Source organism: Muntiacus reevesi, chromosome 7, assembly GCF_963930625.1.
Source record: "Muntiacus reevesi chromosome 7, mMunRee1.1, whole genome shotgun sequence".
Lineage (NCBI taxonomy): Eukaryota > Metazoa > Chordata > Mammalia > Artiodactyla > Cervidae > Muntiacus > Muntiacus reevesi.
In genome coordinates, this window is record NC_089255.1 from 12,650,451 (window position 1) to 12,677,930 (window position 27,480).

The 27,480-nt window shown below is 38.8% G+C and overlaps 1 protein-coding gene, 1 long non-coding RNA gene and 1 other non-coding gene across 4 annotated transcripts in view; 2 read left to right on the forward strand and 1 right to left on the reverse strand.

The window, feature by feature from the left end:
• The window catches only part of LOC136172001 (uncharacterized), a 64,759-nt gene extending 63,942 nt beyond the window's left edge, over window positions 1–817 (forward strand). For both annotated transcript variants that reach the window (XR_010663949.1, XR_010663950.1), the window contains exon 3: window positions 70–817. This is a non-coding gene — a long non-coding RNA (uncharacterized lncRNA). The remainder of the gene's footprint in view (window positions 1–69) is intronic.
• Window positions 818–6,189: 5,372 nt separating this feature from the next.
• Window positions 6,190–6,261, reverse strand: TRNAQ-CUG (transfer RNA glutamine (anticodon CUG)). The gene has a single exon. It is a non-coding gene; the product is annotated as a tRNA-Gln (tRNA).
• Window positions 6,262–6,605: 344 nt separating this feature from the next.
• Window positions 6,606–25,583, forward strand: RAB11A (RAB11A, member RAS oncogene family). Its single transcript, XM_065940402.1, has 5 exons — window positions 6,606–6,771; window positions 13,092–13,287; window positions 13,732–13,925; window positions 14,862–14,942; window positions 25,195–25,583. The coding sequence occupies exons 1-5, from the start codon at window positions 6,732–6,734 to the stop codon at window positions 25,332–25,334; spliced, it is 651 nt and encodes a 216-aa protein (XP_065796474.1). The 5' UTR covers window positions 6,606–6,731; the 3' UTR covers window positions 25,335–25,583.
• The last annotated feature ends 1,897 nt before the right edge of the window (window positions 25,584–27,480 follow it).

Sequence of the window (27,480 nt, forward strand, 5' to 3'; positions counted from 1 at the left end):
TTTAAATGGTTCAGTGGCAGTAAGTACATTTATGATAACTTTATAATTATCATCACTATTCATTTCCAGGACTTTTTCATCATCCCAAACGGAAACTGTACCTAGTGGACAAAAACTCCCTATTCCCTTTCTGCGCTGTGCTGTGCTAAAGTTGCTTCCGTCGCGTCTGACCCCATGGACTGTGGCCCGCCAGGCTTCTCTGTACATGGCATTCTCCAGGCAAGAATACTGAAGTGGGTTGCGATGCCCTCCTCCAGTGGGTCTTCCTGACCCAGGGGTCGAACCCATGTCTCTTACATCTCCTGCATTGAAATCTGGGTTCTTGACCACTACCACCATCTCTAAGAATTTACTCTATCTAGGTATCTCATATAAGTGGAATCAGACAGTATTTGTCCTTTTGCTCCTGGCTTATTTCACTTAGCATACTGTGTGCAAGATTCATTCATGTTGTAGCATGTATCAGAATTTCATTCCTTATTAAGGCTGAATACTATTCCATTGTTAGTATAAAACATATTCTGCTTATCCTTTCCTCTGTGACACAACTTGTGTTGTTTCCAGCTTTCGACCATGCTGAGAATGTTGGTGTACATGTATCTGTTTCAGTCGCTGCTTTCACTGTTTTGAAGTAGAATTGCTGTATCATATAGTAATTGTAAGTGTAATTGTTAAAAGAACCACTAAACTGTTTGACACAGAGTCTGTACTCTTTTACATTCTCATCAGCAATGTATAGGTTTCGAATTACTTCACATCCTCTCCAACACTTCTTATTTCTGTTTCATTTTGTTTTGTTTTTTAATAAAAGCCATCCTTTGAGTGTGAAGTGGTATCTCATGTGGTTTTGATTTGCATTTCCCTAATGACTAATGAGGTTCAGCATCTTCTCACGCGCTTATTGGCGGTTCATAAATCTTCTTTGGGAAAATGTTTATTGAAGTCCTTTGCCCATTTTTGACTTTGGTTGTTTCTTTGTTATTGTTGAGCTGTCAGAGTTCTTTATATATTCTGGATATTAATCATTTATCATATATTTGATTTTGTAAGTATTTTCTCCATTCTTACAGGTTCTTTTCACTCTCTTGGTGTCCTTCCTTTTGATTTTTGAAAAATGATTGTGCTGTATGATTTAAAATCTGTAAGTACCAAACCTAAAAGGCTAAGAATATGTGAAGAGTAAACTGTTAAAATAAAAGTTAGAAGTTATTCTAATTCAGATTTCATGATATGGAAAAAAAATCTATGCGGAGCCACCTAGCTTTTGGTTATAAATAATAAGCCATTTGTAATATACATATATTCTACCTATATATTTTAATATAGAATACATGTTTATAAATAAATATTTTAAAATTATTTCTTTCTTTAAGACTAGTTGGTGCTCCAGTGACTATAATCAGAATCAAAGTTGAGAATTTCCTGGTTTTGTACACAATTTGTTACCTTACAATATACTCAGTGGAAAAGACAAAAAGCACAGAAAACAAATCTCATCACTTCATTAGGTCTGTTTACTTTTCTCTCTCAAAAAATTATTTTTATGGTGAAGCAAACCTAATGTCATTACAAAAACGTGCATAAAACTGATACGTAGGGTTTAACAAATAGTTACAAATTGAATGACACTGAAAAAATCCTTTTGGGTCAAGAAATAGAAAACTGAGCTCTGTTTACTTAACGAATAGGATCCTCACATGGAAGTGTTTTGTATCAGGTTTGTGGGTCCCTGGGCTCTGCTTTATGAAGAGAGGTATGTCTGTCTTGGACATCCTTTCTGATGTTTGAGGGATATGTTCAACTTTTCTAAAAGGAGGCAGGATGGAGAGGTGATGCTCACTGCATCCTGCCCCTTTTTCCATTAAAGGTCTTGGCCTGACCTCTGGATAATCCTTATAATTAACTCGTGATTCTCAGCCTTGGCACTATTGATATTTTGGGCCAGATAATTCTTTGTTGTGGGGGAGACATCCTGTCTGTTATAGAATGCTTCTACCCACAGGATGGCAGGGGTGCTTCCCAAGTATACACCAAAATGGTCTCCAGATATTCAAATTTCTTGGGGTCAAAACTGACCCCAGTTGAGACCCAGTGCATTAATGACCATTTGCTATGTGCCAGGTACGGTGCAAGCGATACTTATACTATTTCAATCACATTTGTCCCCATTTTGCAGACAAGGAACCAAGCTTTAGTGGGATTAGGTAAATTATTAAAAGTGGTACAACAAGTGAATGGCTGACCTGGAGTTTAAACACAGGCCTATCCGTTCCCAGTTTGTTTTCAATAATCATTTAGAGCTGCTCCCAGGCTGTGGAAGATGAGATACATTCTAGAATTTGCTTCTTCTATATATTCTAGGGCCAAGACATTTCTCAATCTATATTTCTAGGCTTCTTACTGGGTACTTCCTTTTGGTTTTCTTACCAGCTGTTAAAATTAGGCATGCCTGAAATTAATGTCAACATTTTTGCTCTCTCTTTTTTATCCTTTCGCCCTTTCTATTGGATCATTCTTCCAAATAGTTATTAAGCCTTAGATCTCCCTCTTTTGCATCATCATAGGCAGAATCTCATATCTTTGGATATCCTATGCAAATTCTTTCATTTCTGAAAATGGTATTTTTAATGATCAGTAGTGAAACCCTAATCAAAACCCCGACAGAGCAACTAAGCCTGTGAGTCGCCATTACTGAGTTCCCGCGCCTAGGGTCTGTACTCTGCGGCCAGAGAAGCCACGGCAATGAGAAGCCTGAGCTCTGCCAGGAAGAGTCGCCCCTGCTCACCACAGCTGGAGAAAAAGCCTGCGCAGCAATGAAGACCCGGTGCAGCCAAAAAAAAAAAAAAAAAAAAATGCCACACTGAAACGTCAAAATAGACTGCAAAGTCGTGATACAGCAATGTGGTATCGGCATAGGAAGAGAAAAGTTGACCAATGGGACTGTATTGGGGTCTGGTCCTCTGGAAGATGACCCGGTGAATTAGAAGCAAAAGAATTCATTTGGGGGGGAAAGACAAAAGGGAGAAGTAGGGCATTCAGACCACAATTTAGGTTCAATACCTATGCAAGGAGAGTGGGGAAGAAGAAGGACTGGATAGGAAGAACCTTGGACTATAACGCAATTCTGAGAAAATCTCAGTGCAATGGAGAGATCTAGAAGAAGAGTGCCCTTTAGAAGAATCTCATTTTGGACAGAATTGGCCCAGTTCTAGTATCCCAAAGGTGCTCAGTCCTTGTCTGGGAACAGTCCAGAGAGAGTGTGGGCCTTGGAGGTGTGGCAACTGGAGACCATCAGCTAACTACACTTCTCACAAGAGACTCTTTCTTCATAATTATTTTTATTTCTTTGGTTGCACTGGGTCTTACTTCTGGCAAGCAGGATCTTTAGTTGTGGTATGCATACTCTTAGTTGTGGCATACGAGATCTAGTTCTCTGACCAGGGATTGAACCTGAGCCCCTTGCATTGCGAGCACAGAGTCTTAGCCACTGGACCACAGGGAAATCCCCAATAGCCTCTTTCTTGAAGGGACATCTGAGCAGTGTTTCTCTCTGGCTGTCAGAGGTATATTATGAAGATTAAAGAATAGACTTATATGTATGAAATTTATTTATAATAAATTAGACATTTGTAACAGTGGGGGAAAGATTTTTCAAATGATGATGTTGAAACAACTGGCTATCCATTTGGAAATAACTAATTTAGATCCCTACTTCACCCTCAATTTACATAAAATTCAGATGGAGAAAAAAGTTTTCAAAATATTTGAAGAAGTTTTTTGAAAAAATCTTGTGTGGAGAGGAAGCTTTCTTATGTGAAAAGAAACATTCAGAAACCAAAGAACTATGAAAGATTTGAGTAAATAAAAAGTTAAAACTTCTGTATGGGAAAAAAACTTAACTATGCTTAACTATCTTAAGCATCTTAACTATCTAGGGGCTGTTTGTCCAAAGCACAGAATGCCTTATCCAGTTTTTTCCATCTTAAATTCTCCTCAGGATGCACTCTGGCACTGTGGGTGACTGCAATGGGTTGTGATTTAATCCTTGTGTAAATGAATGATGAATGATACTCTGTTCTTTTTTGTTCACAGGTGAATCTGAGAAATGCTGTGTTTCATACAGTTAAAATTTTTTCCTTCAGAGTGGGATATTTAGAGTTTAAAACACCAGAGTATTAGGGGAACTTCTAAGGCAGGAGAGACAGTGTACAGTGCATTTCAATCTATTTGAGCATGAAATCCTTCCTTTGAGGAATACTATTGACCTTCTCAGGATGCACATTGAGAAATAATGACTTAAGGGGAAAAGTTCATGATTATTTCTCTGGCATTAACGGCCTTACTTAACATGCTCTTATCATCTAATCTTCTCCACTTCCCCAAATGAGCTTCCTTACTTGCTTCTTCCTTCAGGAGTCAATGCTAGCTCCTCTTCCAGGCAGTTCTTTTTTTGTTCATTTGTTTTTACTATTTATTTGACTGCACCAGGTCACCAGGTCTTTGTTGTGACACATGGGATCTTCAGTCTACCTTATGGCATTCGGATCTTTAGTTTTGGTATGTAAGCTCCTAGTTGCGGCATGTAGGATCTAGTTCTCTGACCAGGGATCCAACCCAGGTCCCCGAACCTTAGAATCTCAGCCACTGTACTGCCAGGGAAGTCCCCAGGGAGTTCTTCCTAATTATCTCAGTCCCTCTGAAGTGTGGCATTTGTTGCCAGAATTGCTCATTCTGCTCATTAGTTACTCCTTCAGAACTGTTATTGATCCTTTAGTAAACCTTCTGTTGCCATATACTGCTTTGGAAAGCACTGAAAATGTCATTGTATTAGTTTTCTATTGCTGCTGTAACAAATTACCACAATGTTGGTGACTTAAAACTACAGAAATTTATTATTTTATAGTACTATAGGTCTGAAGTCTGACATGGGTTATCACTGGGCTAAAATCAAGATATCAGCAGGGCTGTGTTCTTTCTGGTGGCCTTAGGGAAGACTCAGTTTCCTTGCCTTTTCCATCTCCTCTTTTTTATATTTTGCCTTTTCCATCTTCTATAAGCCTCTGCATTCCTAGGCTCCTGGTCCCGTTTCTTCATGTTCAAAGCCAGAAGGGCCAGTTGAGGCCTTCTCACACCACAGCACTCTGACCTCCCTTTTCCACATTTAAGGACACTTGAGAGGACATTAGGCCCACATGGAGACTCCAAGGATAATTATCCTGTTTTAAAGTCAGTTGATTTGCAACCTTAATTCCCCTTTGCCACATAATCTAGTTTATTCACAGGTCCCAAGAATTGGGACATGGACATTCTGGGGAAGCCTTTATTCTACTTACTACAGGCACCCTTGATGAAAACTCTAAATTGCACATAGGTGTAGTAAGGTTTGACAGTAAGTGGGAAAAGCTTTTTGGCATAAATACAGTGCTTGTGTACTCAGTTGTGTCCCGCTCTTTGAGACCCCGTGGACTGGATAGCCCACCAGGCTCTTCTGTCCATGGGATTTTTCAGGAGTGGGTTTCCACTTCCTCCTTCAGGGGATGGGTTCAAACCAAGAGTCTCCTGCATGGGCAGGCAGATTCTTTACCACTGAGCCATAATAAGTCTCTTCACATATAGGGAGGTCCTGCTGTGTTATCTTTGGCAAATCACTTGAATCTCCCCATCCACATTTCTACAAAAATGGAAATTGTCATCCTTTGCTCCGCATGTTAAAGAAAATAATTATGTAACCAGTTTCAGCTTAAAGGATGACAAATAGGGTTCAAGAAGTTCTTGATGAATCTTGATGAGGAGGGTGGGCGAGGTTCTGTGAATACATCTGGAGACAGTTTAAGAGATTTCTGGAGAGAAGGAGTGGAAAGTGCCTACCCTCGTATGAAGCTGGAGGTTGAAAATTCTAGCAAAAGGAATCAACTTTTCATGGAAGCTTTAGAAGACGGCCGAGGTTAAAAAAACAAAACGGGTTAAGTGTCGAGGATACTTAGGAGACACCTAGGTAACAGAGTACAGAACTGAAGGAAATGTACGTGGTCTTCCTAGGCAACTGAGTTTTGTGACATTCCCTCCCTAGTTAGTTCAAGGACACATATACCCCGCAGGTGTACAAGAGTCACCTTGTGAATAAGTACAGGACTTAGAAAATCGTGGCCAAAGAAAAAACAAAATCTAAACCAAAAGTTAGAGGAATGCAGGTTCCACCGAGATTTGAACTCGGATCGCTGGATTCAGAGTCCAGAGTGCTAACCATTACACCATGGAACCGCCACGCTCACAGCGCTGCCTTCGGCTCTCTAATGCTTACAGAACCCCACCCCCATCCACAAACCAACCACCAGAGGCAGTGCTGAAGCGCTCTCCAGTGTCCCGCTTCCCCGAATAGCGGCGAGTGAAGTGAGGGAGCGACTATTGCGTATGGAGAGTAGCCTCTATGAGTGAGGTAAGCCGGGAGTACAGTGCTCATTAAGCCACGCGAAACCCCTCCAAACCTGGGAAGCTTGGACGACAGACACCAAACTTGCGCACGCCCTCCTTACTGGGCTGAGGGGCGGGGCGCCGTCCCCGGAAGTACTTCCTCTTAGGGGTGGGGCCTGCCGGAAGTGGCGTAGCGGTAGGGCGGGGTTCTTTACCCGGTCCGGCAGCTGAAGCTCGGCGTTCGGGTTACCCCTGCAGCGACGCCCCCTGGTCCCACCGGTACCACTGCTGCTTCCGCCCCTTCGCTTCTCGGCCGCGCAATGGGCACCCGCGACGACGAGTACGACTACCTCTTCAAAGGTGAGGCCGTGGGCTCTGGAACTCTCCCTCGAGTCCCGGTTCGGGGGCCCGGGACACTCCCGGGGGACCCGCCCGCGGGTTGCCCCTGCCCTGAGATCGGCCTTCCTCAGCTCTTCCTCTCTGTGCGGCTTGTCCTGAGGTCTCCCAACTCAGCCCCTTTCCTTCCACTCACGGATGGGGGTCCTCACCACACAGCGGTCTCATAGCGACCTCCCCAGAGGCCTTAGGAAGCCTCACGGTCCCTACCCTGCGCCCCTCTCGCGACCGGCTGCCGTCTCTCAAATCGCCTTCCTTCCTCCCCCGGTTCCGGGGCCCCCTTAATGGGACGCCCCTCCCACCATCCATCTTTTCGGGTTCAGCGCCCCCTCCCCTTCGGTATACACCCTTCTGAGCCCCTCCGGCAGGCCCTTCCCTTAAGTCTTCACCTTTCTTTCGGCGCACTCTCCTATACAGATCTTTTTCTTATCTGCCTCCGTTTTCCCTCGGGCGAACCCTTCCCCTGCCTTCAGACAGACGCCTCTCCTAAGCCCTCTTCTATCCCCGGGGCCAGGCCCTGGTTAAAAATCCGAGCGGGTCGGCGGCCCCACCCCCACCCGCTCCACTCTTCTCGCGGTCCGAAACCTCGCATGGCCCCCGGCATTGGTAGCTCTTTTTCTGCCTTCCCTCCCGGAGTAGTTTACGAGCTCTCCCACGTCGCTCGTGCGACCCCGGCGGTGGGGAGCAGGGCGGGAGGGATTGTCCCAGCACCCACGCGCGCACTTGTCGCAGTGACCCGGCAGACCGATGTGACTTCCCACCCAACCTTCTTTTCTCCTACCCTCCCTACCCAGCGGCAACCAGCCTGGGATAACTCTTGACTGTCCGAGACTAGGGGTTGCGGATGGGTGGTGGCTGTTATCCTTGCCAGACCTGAAGGCCCAGTTCCTGAGCAGGAAAGGTTGTACGCTGCACAAATAGCTTGCTTTATCGCTACGGACTGGTTGCTTCCTGCTGCAACACTGGGAGGCTCCAACCTTTTGGTGTTTTTAGAACAGAAAGGGAAGCGTCTTGGTTGGCCACATACCTTTCCCCAAAGGTGGGGGAGCATGGGGAAGTTGTGTGCTCTTTGGTCAAATTAAATATTTTTCATAAGATAGGGGACCATGTAGCGCCCTTGGACAAAACAGAGTGGAGGATGGGGAGTGGAAAAAAGAATTGCTTATTGGTTAGTCCGGAAAGAATCCAAATAGTTGTTTTTTTTTTTTTAATCAACAAAGATAATGGGTACAGTTTTCCTTGAGAGGAAAGTACAGTAAATGCTTTTTTTTTGTTGGGTGAATGCTCTCTCCCTGATGCTGTTTCTCTGATCCTGAGTTAGGAGGGCAGCCATCAGTAGTATGCTGAACAAAGATCATTACCAAGGAGGAAGAAGCCATTACTATTAAAGCTTTACAGCGAAGGGTGGAGTTTAAAAAGAATGTTAAGCTTAGTGACTCTTTCTGACTTTGCCACTGGGTTCTAAGTATGGTTAAACAAAGCAGGAAGCATTGCTTTACCAGTACTCTGCAAGCCTTGGCCTACTAGTTGATAGGCCTACCACCACTTACTCTTCTGGGCCAGAAATTTTTCTATTGAGTGAGTACCTTCAGTATCCACTCCCACCACCTGACAGTGGGAAGTTGTTTACAGAGAAGAGGGTACTTAATCATTTTACAAATACGAAAAAGAAACATGGATTAGTTTACATACTGTTGGCTGAAGGCTTCTGAGGTCTGGTGAAATTACTTAAGTGAGACCCTGGAGACTGGGGTTTAGTCATTAAAGGGAGATTTGTTTTTTTAAATAAGGGCTGTTTTTGAAGTAATTAATTTAGGACAAGATAGACTATCAGAGTATTTCTCTTGCTTGGTTTACAACTTGAATGTTGGTAATAGAACCTAGTTATTTCCTCACCAAAAATACTTAGTACCTTGGATTGGCTTAAGGGATTTTAAGTTAGCTTTGGGTTTAGACCACCTTGCTAACAATGATTGAGAAAGCACAGAGCTTTGGAACAGCACAGGCCTGGTTTCAGATTACTGCCTCAGATCTTACATTTGCTTTGTGACCTTGGGAAAGCTGGCTTTTTTGAGCCTCAGTTCCCTCATCTGTAAAAAGAAAATAGTATCTCTCAGGGCTGTTGTGAGAATTAAGTGAGACTGTAAAGTTTTAGCTTCTCTGAGAACTCAGATAATGTTAAAGAAGTTACTATGGTTCTTAACAGTGTTTTTTTTTTTTTAAACTTAAATCTATAATTGGAAGAGCATTTAAGTATTGGTAAAGAAACTTAAAACTAGAGCCTTCTAAAGTATTTTATTTTTCCAGAGGTTTTGGTTTCAATTGTTGTACACTTTGCTGTTTGATAGAGTGTTTTTAAAAATTCTGCTGAGAAAGATTTCCACTTTAAAAAAGCTCTTAACAGGATATGAGTCACTTTTTAACTTCTGTGATGATTATATAGCCAATTTCTTATTTATACCATAGTAATTTAAAGAGAAGCAACAATAATTTCATTTTTAAATGGTTTTATTCTATGTAGATATTCCCTGAGATGAGCTGCAGCTGTCGACTTGGAAGAAGATTTAACCTAGCAAACTTAATAGTTGAGGGAATTGTAAATTAGTTTGTAGCTCTAGTCAGTTGATATTGAAGGGATATCCTGATTAGTGTAGGATAGAGTGGTTCAAGTGGAAGTGTAATGTGGGGAGAGTAGGAGATTTATGTTAAATTATGTATTTGTTCTCGAACATTAATCTTTAGCTCAACAGTGAGACTGTTGGTGGTGGTGAATTTTAATTTTAAAACTTGACTATTTTAAAAACTTTTAATTCTGCATTTATACACAGTGTGATTAAGGCCCTGTGGGACCCACACATAAGTGAAGTATTAAATCAATCATAGCTCCTATTGACAAATATTGTGGTAGACATTAACTCAGTCAGAGTCACATTTTCTGAAAATACCAGTGTACGTAGTCTACACCATTTTCTTTTCAGTCTAATTGAAGGTCCGCAATAATTAACCATCAGCTGATTGTTCGTGGGGCTGATCATAGGAACTTTGCTGTCTTGCATCTTGATAGTTTTTCTTTCACAACTTATGGTTGAGCAATTTGGGTTCTGCTGAATCTAGAAAAACTTGTCTAGACTTCAGCCTTATTTAATTTTAAAAAAGACTCTTGGTGAGTTTGGACTATGAATATAGTTGAAAGTAGAAAGATCTCCAAGTTTATTTGTAAACCAGTGTGAAAATTACCAGTTACTTCAGGTTATAACTGTTAGGTCTGAGATATTATGATTGATTTGTTGAATGAAATTTTTGTCCAGTACATTAGTTTATAACAGACTGTATAAAACCAAATGTGGTTGAAGAGTTGGAAATTCTTATTAAATAATGGTCAGTTAATGTGTATATTCTTTTTATAGCTTTTAGCAGCCTAGTATTTGCTATATAATGAACAAAATTTAGTATTAGATGAGGTTAACCAAGTGATAATGAATATTATCAGCTTTATTTAAGAAATGTGATGTTTCATATACAGATTCTATTTAATTTATACTTATATATATTTTATGTAGATGGCTGCAGTTATAAAATGTTTAAAGTGGAAGAACTTTAAGATACTAGTAATGAAAAGTAAGGAAAATCACTGCAAATTCCTTTCTTGAACTATAGGATGTGATCATATAGTGGGTCATATTTTAAAAAAGCAATTGAATATTGTCGTCTTAATGAAACTGTTTTTGATTAGAAACTTAAGTTTGAGTTTGTGAACTTTTGATTTGTTTTTAAAATCACAGTGAATGGTTGTTTAGGTAAGTTAATCCATTCTAGTTTGTTTATTATTTAGTGAGCCTAAATATAACCTTTCTTGGTGCAGTTTCTCATTTGACAATTGAATAGAAGAGGTTTTCCATATTGTGTCATTTCTCAGCAGCATCTTGGCAGTGCTGTTCTTAAAGAAGCAATATCTTCTGTTGTCATTTAAGATATAATCCTTTAACAAGTCGCTAGTCATAATTCTTGTCAATCTTGCCTGTGTCTAGTTGAGATAACTTTTATATTGTATTAAGTATTCATGTACTTTGAATTATTTTCAGATAAGGGTGCTAGTAATAATTTTTATGTTAAAATTAATTGGTTATATCAAGGGGAAAAATGTTCTCACTAAATGTCTTTGTGACAGTGCAAAAGTTTGAGAATGAGGAGACAGAGAATATAATTGAGGTTAAAAGGCAAGAAACCCAAACTTGAAAGTACTAGAGTTTTTGTGGGATGGGGTTATTGAGTTCTTTGAGTTATTTCTTTTCCAAAGGCATTGTCATTCTGTTTATTTTTATTTATTTATTTTTGGCTGCACCATGTGGCATTTAGGGTCTTGGTTCCCCCACTAGGGATCAAACCCATGCCCCCTTCTGTGGAAGGACGTGGAGTCTCAACCACTGGACCATGAGGGAAGTCCTGGCAGCATCATTCTAGATGTCTTGCTCTTTGGCTTTAAGGATTGGTTTCTAAGTTGATTCATCTGACTGATATGAGTGCCTTGGAAGTAGAAATGTTCAACTTTTTGGTTTTTTCGTTTCCTATTCCTACTTCAAGTGAGGCTTTTATATCTCAGTGCTAGTGTGGGGCCAGGAAAGATTCAAAAGAGATGTCGTCAGCAGAACATCCAGCCTGTTGAACTAAGAGGCAACCTTAGTTCCCTGCTAAGTGAGTATACTCTGCTAACAGGGTAGACTTTTATTACTGAAACTGGAATTTTTACCTCACATTTAGAATGGAGGACCTTGAAAAGTAACTTATGAACCACCTGTAGTATACTATAAAATTGGAAATGCATTGTTTATATGTTACTTTCATGACCTTACCATCTTCTTCCCTGGTAGGAGCATTTACTGTACTGTCTGTTTGCCATAGTACTTTTGACACTCTGTAATTGACTAACTGGAAATAACTGTGCCTTTTGCTGCGTGGAGTCACTACTGCCTGGGTGATTTTTTGCTGAATCAGCTGATAGAGGAAGCCAGAAAGATATGCATTTGATAATGTGCTCTCTCCAAGACTGCCCAGAGGCCAGCTTATATCCGTTCTTGTGGCGAGGAAGGACTGCATGCATAATGGACTATCTGCCGTCTGACCTGAGTGCAGTGAGCTCTCACAGTTTTTACTTGCCGTGTCCCCCTTCCCCCGAAATGCCAATCTCTTTAGTAAGGCATGGTCTTGTTCCTTGGTGTTATTCTTGAATGTTTGATTATCTGTTCCTGATATCTAATAAATCAGTTAGCTAGTAAGAACTAAGAAGATGCATTAGCAGTCATTAGTAGGAATAAGTATAATATTTTCTGAAACACTGATAAAAAAACTTCTACCAAGGAAAAAATGTTATCAAGCTTAGATTCTGTAAACCTGTGAACTCGTTTTATTTTTTAAATTCAGATAGAAATGCTTTAAAACAAGTTAACTGCCTATTTCTCCATTGTTTTTGAAGTGTGATATCACCTTAGGTGAGAAAGAATCCACTGTATTTAGCTTGAAAATAAACTACCTTCTATAGTAATCAGAGGAAATAAATTCATCTAATCAGTCAAACCTGTTTCTTCTTTTTTAAGTCATTAGTGAAAGTTATGACTTGCTTTGCCTTTGACTCAGAGTAAGTCAGAATTATTAGCTTTCTAGGGCTCCTTGATTTTGGAGGGGTCTCTAGTTTCCTGCTAGTCTGATAAATAAAACTATGAGAGGGTCATTGTAGTTTCTGTGATCTGGGTGGCAAAGTTTATAAACTTGCTGCCTACTGTGTTAAACGTGATTCATTTTGCCTAGGTATGAGTCCTGAGGTCACACCCAGGCTCTGATGAAACTAAGTAGAACATACTTGGGGCACTAACATCTTTTGTTGCTTTCATGTCTAATACATTTTCATATCACAGATTGTTCATTTGGTTTAGGATTTATCTCGCAAGTTATAACCTTGTAGGGTAATAAGGTTGGTATAGTGTTGATTGTTAAATTAATGCATTAGCCCGTCATCAGTGCCTAGTAGACCTATGATTAATATTTGCATTTGTAAGACAGGATACTTTATCTGTGCTAAGCAGATGATGTGTGGAAGTCACTATGCAGGTACAAACACGTTAAAAAGAATAAATTGATTTTATCGATTGGTAACATGGCATTCAACTCTTCCTCCCTACCCTCATTCCTTTTTTAAAAATCAGATCCCCTGTATTTTTTGTTTTAAAACATGATGGTATTCTGAATGTGTGTGCCTCATCCATCTGACATTAAGTACTTTGTCTTTTTAGTTGTTCTTATTGGAGATTCTGGTGTTGGAAAGAGTAATCTCCTGTCTCGATTTACTCGAAATGAGTTTAATCTTGAAAGCAAGAGCACCATTGGAGTAGAGTTTGCAACAAGAAGCATCCAGGTTGATGGGAAAACAATAAAGGCACAAATATGGGACACGGCAGGGCAAGAACGATACCGTGCTATAACATCAGCGTAAGTCTCAGCATTTTTTTTTTTAGATTTTATTTATTTATTTTTGGCTGTGCTGGGTCTTCACTGCTACATGTGCAGCACTCTGGTTGCAGCACGTGGCTTATGGGCTTAGTTGTTCCACAGCACATGGAATCTTCCCAGACCAGGGATCAAACCGGTGTCACTTGCATTGGTAGGCGGATTCTTAACCATTGGACCACCAGGGAAGTCTCTCAGCATTTTTAAGTTCTGTGAAATAGCTGTCAAAGTGGATTAGCTAACTTTTGGTATTGGAAAAAAGTACTGTTTTGTTCCCTTTAAAGAATTCCTGTATTAGGATTCTAAAATTTGTGTGTTTAAAAAAATACGTGTGTATGTGTGTAGTTCATATACTTAGTCTTTTCTGGTGTTCTGTCCCATCTTACGGTTGTTTTCTAATAGTTAAATACTTTTTTTTGTTTTCAGATACTATCGTGGAGCTGTAGGTGCCTTATTGGTTTATGACATTGCTAAACATCTCACATATGAAAATGTAGAGCGATGGCTGAAAGAACTAAGAGATCACGCTGATAGTAACATTGTTATCATGCTTGTGGGCAATAAGAGTGATTTGCGCCATCTCAGGGCAGTTCCTACAGATGAAGCAAGAGCTTTTGCAGGTTAGTGGTACGAATTCTATGATATTACAGTGCTTCTGTATTTCTTGCAGTTTTCATGACCCTTCCAATGAGGGTAATGGGTTGCAACAGTTTTGGAAAGGTAAACATGAGTGCTTAACAAATATTGTTGTTTTGAAAGTGTATGATGACTGTATGACTCTCTTGCTTAACTTTGAGTTATTAGACCTGTCATATTAAATTTTTGCTGCCAAAACTTGACTATAAACACTGTCTTTTCTCTCCCTGGAAGTGGTAGATAAGATCTGTTTGTTCTGTGCTTCCTGCCTTTTTCCAGTATGTCTTTGTTTTACCAAGACTTGTTCTATGTGGGTCTGAAAAGTAGTGGCCCAAGAGTGAAAAGGACCAACAGGGATGTAGCTGCTTTGGAGTTATAATTTTTTTGGCTTAATAGAGAATCTGCCTATCTTGACTCTGTATTGGTAGGCACAGCCTACCAGAGGGCAACATTGTACATTCTCGACTAGTGCAAGCTGTGAGCTTTCACTGTTGATTATGCTGTGAATAAAATTTTCAGTTTTCTAGTCAAGAATCTTTGTTTCAGACAATATAGTAACAGAATTCTAAGTGAATCACATATACCCACCCTTGTTCATACCACACCTTTGTGTTAGACGGAAGCTCAGTAAGGGATGAAATTTGCTGCGTGTTTGATAAGTTTACTACATTATGCCCAGTGTTATTCATTGCTAATGGTAGTATTTAGATGTAGCAAGTATTTGTTTTAATTAAGAAGCCAATGAAAATTCTCATTTTTAATCTACTAAAGTGGAAGTAGCATGGTGTTCTTATTGCTCAAGAAGTGGGCGAGGACCTGGGGTTTAAAAAGTTCTGTTATTTTCCTTTTGAAGATCTGAGTGTATTACGTCCCTTATATTTTTAAATTTGACAAGACTGAAGTTTTGTGTCTCCCTACAGAAAAAAATGGTTTGTCATTCATTGAGACATCTGCTCTAGACTCTACAAATGTGGAAGCTGCTTTTCAGACAATCTTGACAGGTAAGACTTGAATTTTTAGATTAGACCAGTGGGAATTAGAAATCATAGAAAGCTAATTTAAACAAATTATTCAGAAAACTAAACTATAAAATCACACTGAGAATGACTGTCATTTGAGAGCTATTGTAGTTACAACCCTTGCTTGCTGAACTTCAGTCATCCTAATTCATCTGGTTTATTGTGGGAAAAATACTTTGAAAATAATGTGTTCACTCCTGTTATTACTTCATTCTGTGCATACCATGCTTCCTGGTCATAAGCACAAAATAGTGCTTAATGGTACTTTTTAATAAGATAAATATTGAAATCCCATTTATGGAAAGATGAATGCCCTTTTGAAATTCAGTATAGTAAAGGTGTTCTTGGTTCTGATGTGTTATAGAAGCACCTAGGAAAATATATATTCTTAAAAACTTAGGAAACAAAAGGTAAAATTCTCCCATGATTTATTATTGTATAAGAAGCAAAGTGTCACCTGTGGAGAAAATCAGCCAGTGTTTACATATTGAAAAGTTTTAAAAAGTAGTGGAAATGAAATAAAATTCTTGGTGTTTTGGAATGTGGATGTGTAGACCATGTCGACCTCAGGGGTAAAAGAATATTTTATTTATAGTGACTCAGATTGGGAGATTGTCAGGTGGCTCAGTGGTAAAGAATCCACCTTCCAATGCAGGAGACACAGGAGACCGGAGTGAGATCCCTGGGTTGGGAAGATCCCCTCAAGGAGGAAATGGCAACCCACTCCGGTATTCTTGCCTGGGAAATCTTATGGACAGAGGAGCATGGCAGGCTACAGTCCCTGGGGTTGCAAAGTCAGACACGACTGAGCAACTGAGCATATTTGCCCTCACTTTAATAATAGAATGAACAATTTATCTGTAAGTTTAATCTTAACCCTCTAATAAATGTGTGTGTGTTAGCCACTCAGTCAGTCATGTCTGACTCTCTGCAACCCCATGGACTGTTGCCCGCCAGGCATCTGTGGAGAACCCCATGGTTCTCCAGGCAAGAATAGTGGAGTGAATTGCCATTCCCTTCTCCAGAGGATCTTCCCGAAATCAAACCCTGGTCTCCTGCATTATAGGCAGATTCTTTACCATTTGAGCTACAGGGAAGTCTAATAAATACAAAGTACTTTAAAAATGTGTATTACTTTTCAGAATTTATAATTTAGTTAGAGTGTAGTCTTAATATATGGTGCTCTTATGCGATGTTCTAAAAAGTACATATGGAGAAATGGTTAAGTAAATGAGATTCTAATTATAATGTAACAAGATTTTATTCTTGGTATGCTACACTTGTACTAGAGGCCAACAGATTTTAACTTGTGAAGTGTGTCACTCACTCCTGTCTGACTCTTAATGACCCTGTGGGCTGTAGCCTGCCAGGCTCCTCTGTCCATGAGATTCTCCAGACAAGAATGTTGGAGTGGGTTACTATTCCCTTCTCCAGGGGATCTTCCTGACCCAGGGATCAACCCAGGTCTTTTGCACTGGAAGTAGATTCTTCACCATCTGAGTCACCAGGGGAGCCCTTTAGCTTTTAAATGTTGTCTTATTTTACTGTAAAAATGTAGGGAATAAAACTTAGGGTTTAGGAGCATGGGCTTGGAAGCCTCACTTGTGTTCTGTCCTGGCTCCTTCACTTACTAATGAGCTGTGTTAGGCAAGTTACTTAACCTTTCTAGGCCTTAACTTCTTCATATGTAAAGTTGAAATATGTTTTGCTGGTTCGGTTATTTTCTTTTCAAGAGAGGGCTTGTATTTATAAATACCTTGTGGTATAATTTGACTTGACTGTTAATGTTGTGAGTGAAAAGGTTTTATCTTTGTAACCTAATCCATAGAAAAGAATTGACTGTCATTGGAAATCTAGACTCCAAAAGTGAGTGAGTTCCATACATATAAAATACTTAACTGTGCCTGATACATTGTAAACATTTGATATTAGCTAAGTAGCAATTAAGTGGCAACCCACTCCAGTTCTCTTGCCTGGAGAATCCCAAGGACAGCGGAGCTTGGTGGGCTGCAGTCTATGGGGTCGCACAGAGTCGGACACGACTGACGTGACTTAGCAGCAGCAGCAAGTAGCAATTAAGGTATGAAAAAGAAAACTCATTAAAAATAAACTACATTGGTGATTTACATATCTATTTTATTGTAATTCTTTTCTCATCAGAAAAATAGTAAATAAAGGACTGGTGTTAGGGTTGGATAAACAGTCTTTGGAACACAGTAGCTTTTAAAAAAAAAAATCTTTGGGTCAACTTTCACTGCAGATTGTTTCAAGTGGGCAAGATTTGATTGAATATGCAATATGTCTTCAAATCTTGTTTTTTTCATTTTAAGCACTTGTGTGGTTTCTCTTGAGTCAATGTGTTGAGTACTAAATTGAGACCCAGGAGTTGTAGGTTTTACCTTTTACCACTTTGTTGTCATTCGCTCTGTAATTAAAGTCAGTGAACCTCCCTAGTCCTAAGATTCAGTGTTTTAAGATGTGACTCATCTTTCATCTTCTTAAGCCCTCTGAGAAAGCTTATTTGAAAAAACCTTAGTCCTTGTTGGGTTATTTTTTACGTTCCATCAAATCTCTGTTGTAATTCTAGCCCATTCTGATCTCAATTTCTAGCCCATTTATTTAGTGAAAATGAGGCCAAGTGTTTTGTTTCATTTGTGGCTTACAATTTTGTCTGTCATTTTGTAGCACCGAACTTATGATCCATTCAAAGATGAACTAATCAATAAGCAGTGATGTATATTGTACTTAATTGAACTGTTTTGTCCTGAATGATGAACATCTGGCTGTTTCTCTTAAAATTCACTCTCGATTAAGCTTTTGTTACTGCTTAATTAATATTGCTTGAAAGCAGACAAAAGCTTCACTTACTAGCACTTTTCCTCTCTCTAGTCACTACTTCCTCAACTTCCTGCAATAAATCTTAGTGTTGATCTGTAGGATCAGAGTTCACTGCATATGGCCAGGGAAATCTGTGTTTTGCAAGTGTTAGGATCTAAACTTTTCTGTATACTAATGGGAGTATTAATGCACCAAAAAAACAGGAAATAGAATTGTACTCTTATTTAGGTTTAATTCTGACTTACAGGTTAACAATATTAAGGGAGTATTTATATTGTATTTTGATGTTACTGTAAGAAAAAAATAGCTTTTTACTTTTTAAGATGCAAAATTATGTATTAGAAAATGTATCTTCAGTGTTCAGTTCAGTCACTCAGTTGTGTCCGACTCTGCGACCCCACAAATCGCAGCACGCCAGGCCTCCCTGTCCATCACCAACTCCCGGAGTTTACTCAAACACTTGCCCATCGAGTCGGTGATGCCATCCAGCCCTCTCATCCTCTGTCGTCCCCTTCTCCTCCTGCCCCCAATCCCTCCCAGCATCAGGGTCTTTTCCAATGAGTCATTGTTACCTCAAAGTTAACTTGTGTTGCTTATTTTAGAATAGACCCATGCCATTCTTGATGTCTGTGAATTTGACAGCAACTTCATGACATAGTTTGCTGATGGTATTGTTAGGAGGTAGTTGGTCAGTGCACGAATGAGTCTAATACGTTGCATAGTCCTAGATTCCAGTGCCGCTTTGTTTTCTTTCATCTTCAGGTTCATTAAGCGATGTTACTAATCCATACTTCCATACTGTATTATTTTTTTCTTTTAAATTTGAATTCGACAATTTCAGAGTTAAAGATGCAATAGTGGTACAAAGTATTTGCAAGTACCCTTAGCCTCTATTCCTCAGATATTGAGGAATTTTACCGCACTTACTTTATTCTTTCTCTTCCTCTCTCTAAATACATAAACGATACCGTTTTGCCTTGTTTTGTTTTGCTACCATTTGAGAGTGACAAGCATGCTGCTCGTTACCCCTAGGAACTTTTTCTCAGTGTGTATTTCCTAAAAACAAGGATATAGCATCGCATAGCCACAGTAGAGTGGTCAAAAGAGAGGTGATAGTGCCTCATCATGGTTAAGCTACACATCTTATTCAGATTTTGCCAACTGTTCCAGTCATATCCTTATTAGCTAACGTCAATCTGTTCAGATCATACATTGCATCAGTTATCATAACTCTTCAGTCTCCTCTAATCTGGAATAGTTGCTCAGTCTGTCTTGACTTATTGGCATTTCTTGAAGTGTACGGGTCAGGTATTTTGTCATGTCCCTCAGTTTGGGTTCGTCTGGTGGGTTCCGTTTGATGCAGTTCTGCTTATCTGCTTTCAGCGGGAACACCACAGAGTGTTTCAGTGCCTCATGTCAGGAGGCTCACAATGTTGGTTTGTCTTATTAAAAACTGGTGATGCTGGTTATGGTGTCTGCCAGGTTTCTCCATGTGATTAAGAAGTCCAAGCCATCTTTGTAGTATGGAGACTAAATTCTAAATTCCGTGGTAAATCATTTTTTTTTTTTGGTCCTGTGGCGTGGTAACAAGATCTTAGTTCCCCAACCTGAGATTGAACCTGTGCCCCTGCAGTGGAAGTGCAGATCTAACCACTGGACCGCCAGGGAATTCCCAGTTGAAAGAATTATAATTCATTTAGCATATTGTCTCTTAAAAGTGGGACTAGAGTTTTCAGACATTAATTTTAATGGAGTAGTGAGGGTCTTTTAATCAGGCGTAGTAGCTTTGGTTCTTTGCATGTGGCAGCCTTTTAAATAACTCAAATTGGAGTATTTTTGACCTTCAGGAAACTTATATCATGAGCAGTGGGTTTGAAGAAGTTTTAATAAATTCTAACGTGAGCTGTAGTATTAATAGGATAATTCAGGTCTTGTATTTTCACAAGGTTTGGAAGGACTGAGGAATTTTAGCTTTTTTTATTCACCAGTTTGAAACTATTGCATTTAACTTAGAATTCACTTTGCATCTTGGTAAATACTTCATTAGGGTAGAAATAGGCATATGTCTTTTATTTAACTTTATTTGGTTATATTTGAAGATATTTTGTATTAATATTTTACTTTATATTTAGATCTCCTACAAGAGATCCTAATGTAAGAATGATAAAGCAGCGTTCTTTCTTTTTAACCTTACCTGTCCTTTGGATTTCTTGAAAAGGATCTGCACAGGAATTGGTATATCACATACACTTTGTTCTAAAGGAGAACATGCCCTTTATAGAGGAAAATATTTGCACCTGGTTTAGCTGGTTTAGTCCTGTACCCCTTCTCTCACTTAAATAACCTTCCTTAATCAGATCCCAGCTGGAAGGTACCTGCTTCCTATTTTCTTATCAAAGTTTTTTTCCTAAGTGACACATCCAGCCACAAGAGATGTTAAGTAAATTACTTGTGTAGCTTCTTAGTGCCTATTCTACCTGAAAGGAAATCTCCTCATTTCCTGATCAGCAGTTTCTTTTAATTCACTGCCTTGGTTAGCATCTTTTTGGTGACTGGAGCAATATAGGAGTAATCTATTTCTGCCAAATAGTACGTAGTATTTGCAGGCAGTTTTGTAATGCTGCTCAGATTTATTTCCTTATAATGAGATCTCTTTAATTATTTACTTTTCTGTATTCTCTGAGAACTCTGCTTTTTCCTCTTTTCCAGTATTTGCTTTTCATGTAAGAACCTGTAAAATATTTTTTGTTTTGGTTCCCTTAACAACATTCAAAACCACTTGTAAAGAAGTTAAATTTACAGAGTGTCTCATTTAATAATTTGTACTTGAAGAAGAAGAGCCATCCAGTTTTGGATTAGAGAGAAAACATAATAAAGACTGAAGAGTCTAGTTTCATAGTATGTTGATGGTTAACTTTAGTCTTTAGTCACATGCCTGATTGATTGATTTTTCCTTTTTACCCTTGACATACTCTGGTCCCATCCCCTTTTAATGAAAAGAATGTAAATGAAAGCTCTGCCTTCATATCCTTAAAAAAGAACAAACAAAAAAAAACTCTAGTCAGTATTGTTTATTATAATTTCATTTTTTCCTCTTGGTTCTTTGAACCACTGTCAACCTTTTAAAGCATACATTTTAGCCACCTGATCCCGCAGAAAAGCATAAGAAGGTACAGTAGCTGTCAGTGTCTTTGTTCGTTTACATATACAGTTGATTATAGTTTGCTCTTATTCAACTTTAGGAACATTAGTTTTTAATATGGGAAAAAAGACATATTAATTTAGTTAATGTATTTTCTTTCCTTTAACTTTTTGTTATGGAAAATTCTCAGCGTGCCAAAAGTAGGATACTGTCATGAGCTCCCATGTAGCCATCGATAACTGTCAGTTCAGAGCCTGTCTTAACTACTGCCACCCCCATTGTTTTGAAACAAATTCCAGGTATTATGTCATTTCATTTGTAAACATTTCATGATGTATATCTAAAAGGTAGAATTTAAACCCGTAACAACAAAACCACTTAAAAATTGGCAGTAATTCCTTATTGTCCTCTATTAATTACTCAAACAATATTAAAATTTCCTGTCTCAAATTTTAATAGTTGAAACTAGAATCCAACTGATGTTTGTACATTGCATTTGGTTGCTATGTTCTTGGACATTCTGAAAGTATGAATCCACTTTCTCTCTTTTTTTTTACCCCATAACTTTATATTAAAATAATCACAGTATCGTATATCTAAGAACTTTATGTTCATGTAGTATTATCTAATGTGCAAGTTATATTCAGATTTGTGTTTTACAGATTTAAACCTAGGATCCGGTCAAGGAAAACACATTGCATTAATGGAATCATTACATATTTGGGTACGAATAGGGTAGCCACTGACTATAGGTTGTTATTAAGCACTTGAAATATGGCTGTTAGACTGAGGAGTTGGATTTTAAATTTTATTTATTTAAATAGGTGGTTAACGCATTATTTAATATAAATAGATGGGCCATAGCCCACATCTAAAGCATTTATTCTCAATTTTTACTGTATTTTGTGACTAACTTTTGTTGAAGAGTCTTGGCCCAGGGACTTCCCTTGTTGTCCAGTGGCTCAGGCTCTGCTCCCAGCGCAGTGGGGCCTGGCTTTGATCCCTGGCTCTGGGAACTAGACCACGCATGCTGCAACTAAAGGATATGCCTCAACCAAGACATGGCACAGCCGAAAGAGAATCTTGGCCAGTTGTCTTAGACAGTGTCCCTCAGTCTGGATTTATCTCATTATTTCCTCGTGGTAACTTCATTTTAAGCATTTTTTGGTAGGAATACGTAGGTGTCATTCACAGGAATATGTTATACCTCACAGTACTACATAATAGGCGTATCATGTCAGTTTGTCGCATTTTTAGAATTCCCTTACTTTTAGAGGGTGTTTTTTCTGAGGAAGCACTGTGAAAACAAAGTAAGATATATCTGTTTGTAAGGAGTTTAGATAGTCAGCGGGAGCTACTTTTTTAGGCAGTGCACTGTAAGACCAATTTATTAAAAATACAATTATTTATTAAATAAGGATACTTGCTGTAGGACATGATTTTGAGCAAACTCCAAGAGATAGTGAAGAACAGGGAAGCCTGGCATGCCGCAGCCAATGGGGTCGCAGAGTTGGGTAAGACTTAGCAATTGAATGACAATAACTTGCTGTAGAGGAATTTAATAATTCATGTACTTAGTTATCAGTCCTCTACTATTAGGTTGGTGCAAACATAATTGCAGTTTTGGACTGTGAATTTTAAGTCATTATAACTAGGCTCAAACACATCTTTGTTAATCAAAATAGGAACCATTACAATCAACACATTTTTGTCAATGGGCAGTAAGTGTTTTTTATTCCTGTAGTGTAAAAATCTGTGCTTTGGGATTCAACAGACTTTTGGAAGGCATTTTCTGCATCCTGTTGGTTGTGGAAGCACTTTCCTGCAAAAAAATTTTCAGGATGCTTGAAGTAGTAATCAGTTGTTGAGAGGTCAGGTGAATATGGCAGATGAGGCTAAAGTTCCGTGGCCCAATTTGTTCAACTTTTGAAGTGTTTGGTTGTGCGATATGCGATCAGGCTTTGTCATGAAGACGAACTGGGCCCATCCTGTTGACCGATGGTGGCTTCAGGCGTTGCAGTTTTCCATGCATCTCATCGAATTGCTGAGCATGCTTTTCACATATTATGGTTTCGCTGGGATTCAGGAAGCTGTAGTGGATCAGACTGGCAGCAGACCACCAAACAGTGACCATGACTATTTTTTGGTGTAAATTTGGCTCTGGGAAGTGCTTTGGAGCGTCTCAGTCCAGTCACTGAGCTGGTTGTCATTAGTTGTCATCTAAAAGCCACTTTTCGTCACATGTCACAATTTCTGATGGAGAAATGGTTTGTTGTTACTTAGGATAAGAGAAGATGCTGTAAAATGATGATTTTTTTTTTTTTTCAGTCCATTCATGAGGTACCCACTTACCGAGCTTTTCCACCTTTTCAATTTGCTTCAAATGTTGAGTGACCATAGAGTGGTCGATGTTGAGTTCTTCCGCAAGTTCTCACGTAGTTGTAAGAGAATCAGCTTTGATGGTCCTCTCAATTGGTCGTTGTCAATTTCTAATGGTCAGCCACTGTGGTTCTCATATTCAAGGCTCTTGTCTCCTTTGCAAAACTCCTTGTACCACCACTGCACTGTACATTCACTGTTAGCAGTTCCTAGGCCAAACATGTTGTTGATGTTGCAAGCTGTCTCCACTGCTTTATGACCTATTTTGAACTTGAATAAGAAAATTGCTCAAATTTGCTTTTTGTCTAACATTTGCCAAGTCTAAAATAAATATAAATAGCAAGTAATAAGTCATTAGCCAAAAAAAAGAAATGCAAGAAATGCACATTAAAATGATGTATAACATAACCTTTGAGCAAGGAGATCAAACCAGTCCATCCTAAAGGAAATCAGTCCTGAATAGTCATCGGAAGGGACTGATGCTGAAGATGAAGCTCCAGTACTTTGGCCATTGATATGAAGAACTGACTCATTGGAAAAGACCCTAATGCTGGGAAAGATTGAAGGTAGGAGGAGAAAGGGACGACAGAGGATGAGATAGTTGGATGGCATCACCGACTCGATGGACATGAGTTTGAGCAAGCTCTGGGTGATGGACAGGGAGGCCTGGCATGCTGCAGTCCATGGGGTCACAAAGAGTTGGACATGACTGAGCGACTGAACTGATAACCACATTTATTTACAAATGTGTTCCAATATCAAATGGCAAAGTTCAACAATGCAAAACTACAGTTACTTTTGCACCAACTTAATATGCTGGGGATACAGCAGTGAATAAGGTAGTACAGTTTTGGTCCTTATAATCTGTTGATTGAAAAAAAGGCAATCTGAATGTTGAGAATTACATTTTTTATTTGGTGTACTTGCTGAGGCCGTAAGTCCAGGAGGCAGCCTCTCAGATAGCTCTGAGGAACTGTTCAGAAGAGTTAGGAGAGGAACCAGGATATATAGGAGGTTTTGGAACAAAAATCAGGTAGTCTGGATTCAAAACTGAAGAAAACCAGACATCTCAAGTTAATGAGTTTAGGGCTTTTCTTGGTATGGGAAGTCTGAAATTATTCTTTTGATATGCACCTTAACTCGCTAGTGCCAGTATATTACTTTTCTCCATCCTCAGTTCTCTCAGGGTGCTTCGTTGGAGAGAGGGGCTGGGTGTGGCGGCTGATGGCCCCAGCATCTTCTGCTTACTGATATGGCAGGGGACATTTAGTGGAAGTGGTGGATGCTAAACAGTTAGTTTTGCTAAGTGTCATAGAAAATCTTAAGTTGCCTGTTTTGCATAATTATCTCATTGTAACTTAACTTTAGTTCAGGAGGCATTGATAAACATTATCTTTCCAGTCTTCTTTTCCAAGAGTTCTTTGGGATTTTGACTTGTCTATGAAGTTGTATTCTTCACTACATACAGAAATACCTACTGGGTCTGATAATGCAGATTTAAATATTTTTCTGTGGTACAGTGTCAATATATGTAGGTTTTTTTTTTTTTTTGATAAGGATAGAAATTTAGATCTAAGCCCATAAACTATATAATCTCTTTAGACCAAGATTTATTTAACTGGTTGGTAAACCTTTCCCTCTGGAACGGAAAGCCTTTGTTTCTGTTCTTACCTTAAGGGAAATTGTGAAATAATGGGTTGACTGATCAGTGACTGGTTGAAAAAGAGCTTTGAGTATATGCAGTCTCTGTTCAGTTTATTTGCATTTTTTTTCTCTTGTGAATATAACTTCTACTTCTGTATATCTTTTATTTTTAATCACTGATTTATGGGTCTGTTCACAGTGAGTGTTGCTGTTTCTTTTTTTTCCCCTCAGAGATATACCGCATTGTTTCTCAGAAGCAGATGTCAGACAGACGTGAAAACGACATGTCTCCAAGCAACAATGTGGTTCCTATTCATGTTCCACCAACCACTGAAAACAAGCCAAAGGTGCAGTGCTGTCAGAACATATAAGGCGTTTCTCTTCTCCCCTAGAAGGCTGTGTATAGTCCAATTCCCAGGTCTGAGATTTAAATATATTTGTAATTCTTGTGGTCATTTTTGTGTTTTATTACTTCCTCATACTTATGAATTTTTCCATGTCTCAAGTCTTTTGATTTTAGCTTTATAAAATCATCCATTTGTCCCGAATGACTGCAGCTTTTTTTCATGCTATGGCTTTACTAGCCTTAGTTTAATAAACTGAATGTTTGGATTCCTCAATTATTGTTTACTTTTCATCATGGAAGCTGTCACTGTAGGACATAATAGAACTTGATCCCTTGAAGCTCAGACCTGTTGGTCTTGATTAAATCAAATTAAGAAGACTGTAGAAATAAGCTATCATTTTGCCACAGAGCAGCTTATAATTAACACACTCTTCTCCAAGTGCAGAGTATATTTCCATAAATCTAAGAATTGCCCTATAAATATAGCAGAATTTTGAGAGCTTATAAATTTTCCATTATTCCAGAAGTCAATTTCTAAAATGCCTTAATAGGGTTATATAGTTCAGTAAATTTTGTTTTTTAATTTTTGTAAACATCAAAGTTGATTAGAGAGGGGGGAACACTTTTTTCTGGACAAGAATTATCTTAATAAACACAAAAGACTCTGATGATTTCAGTAGTATGGTTACGGGGCCATAAGTCACACACTGCTGCCTGGCAGGCTGGGAACTGGAGAGACTGGTGGAATTCCATCTGAGGTGCCTCTGTTAACAGTAATCAGGCAGCCCAAGTCATTTAACTTCTCTAATTTCCCAGCAGTATATTATGTGGCATTTTATTGCTCAGGCAATAACTGGTTTAATGCTCTTAGTATCCGATGGCGAAGTGTTAATTTTGTCTTAAAACCTTCCAGTAAATGCAACCTAGTTTTACCACCATAGCCACCAGCAGGCATGGATAATTATTTTAACAATGCTGATTTTTGAGTTTTATAGTATATTATGGAATATAGTCCAGTTAAATATCTGGTTTCAGTATGTTAAAGAATACAAGAGAGGTTAATTTCTGCTCAAGTGGTACCACTTAAAGGCATGTATTCTTTTAGTATGTAAGATGAAATATAGTACCTTGAGTTTAAATAGAATGCATTTAGGCATTGTACAAACCTGAAAGTTTTCTTCCACTACATTATTGAAATCAATGGAGCAACTCATTTTTCATTCTGAAATGTGCACACTAATATTTAGTTTTATTTTATTTTTTTTGTGGATAATATTAAGCACTTAACTCTGAAGTGTTCTGAAAGTTGTGTCAACTAAAGTGATACTATTCAGGATGGTGGAATATCCCCAAAGTATACATGTGTGTGGGCTTGCCTGGATTACTATGTTTCATAGTTAATCTTCTGTCGTTTGCGGTGCTCATGACGTGTGGGGCGCACTGAAGGCATTGCTGTGGTCAGTCTATTTAGTTTTCCTCTGTAGCTGTTTTATTATTTTGGTGTATTGGTTATGAAGATACTACTATCTCCTTGTAAATCGCTACTTTGTATTTTATGCATGCTCTGTAACTTGATTTTTTTTTTTAAGTTACTGATTTGGAATATATTCACATTCTAATAAACAGTTATAGGGGGACTATTCTTTATGTTGTCAGATTATGTTTTTCCTTTGAGTGCTTTGGATGTAGCCATGAAATATTTGCTTCTGATGGTAAGAGCATAGGTCCTTGGATAACAGAGTAAACTATTGAATTGGAGGCATCATTCTGTGAATTCAGCTTTGATTTTAGACATAGAGTTCAATTATTCTTGGAAAAAGTATTACCAAAAGCATCAGGAAAGTAATCTCTGTACTTTGGTATGCAACAGTGTCACCAGACGCAAGAAGAGGCTCCATTGCTATTTTACTCAAAATTGGTAGTTAAGTTTTTACAAAATTTTTTAAGAGGAGAGACTAGATAGTGAATTGAAAACAAATAAAGTAACTTTGAATTTTTACCAAGTGTAGAGTTAATGTTGCCTTGGGCATGATTGGATCTTGGGAGAATTCCAGGAAACCTTAAGCAGTATTAGAAAATGAATTTGATTGCGTTTCAACAAGTATCTTCATTCTGAATAGTATCCCAGGAGACAAACTATCTCAAGAAACATGAAGTTTTTAAATATTATG

Excerpts from the sequence above, each read along its gene's own strand:
- RAB11A (XM_065940402.1), top strand. The coding sequence starts at position 6,732 with ATGGGCACCCGCGACGACGAGTACGACTACCTCTTCAAAG. Across the intron at positions 6,772-13,091 it reads GTACGACTACCTCTTCAAAG|TTGTTCTTATTGGAGATTCT; the intron begins GTGAGGCCGTGG and ends TTGTCTTTTTAG. Across the intron at positions 13,926-14,861 it reads TGAAGCAAGAGCTTTTGCAG|AAAAAAATGGTTTGTCATTC; the intron begins GTTAGTGGTACG and ends GTCTCCCTACAG.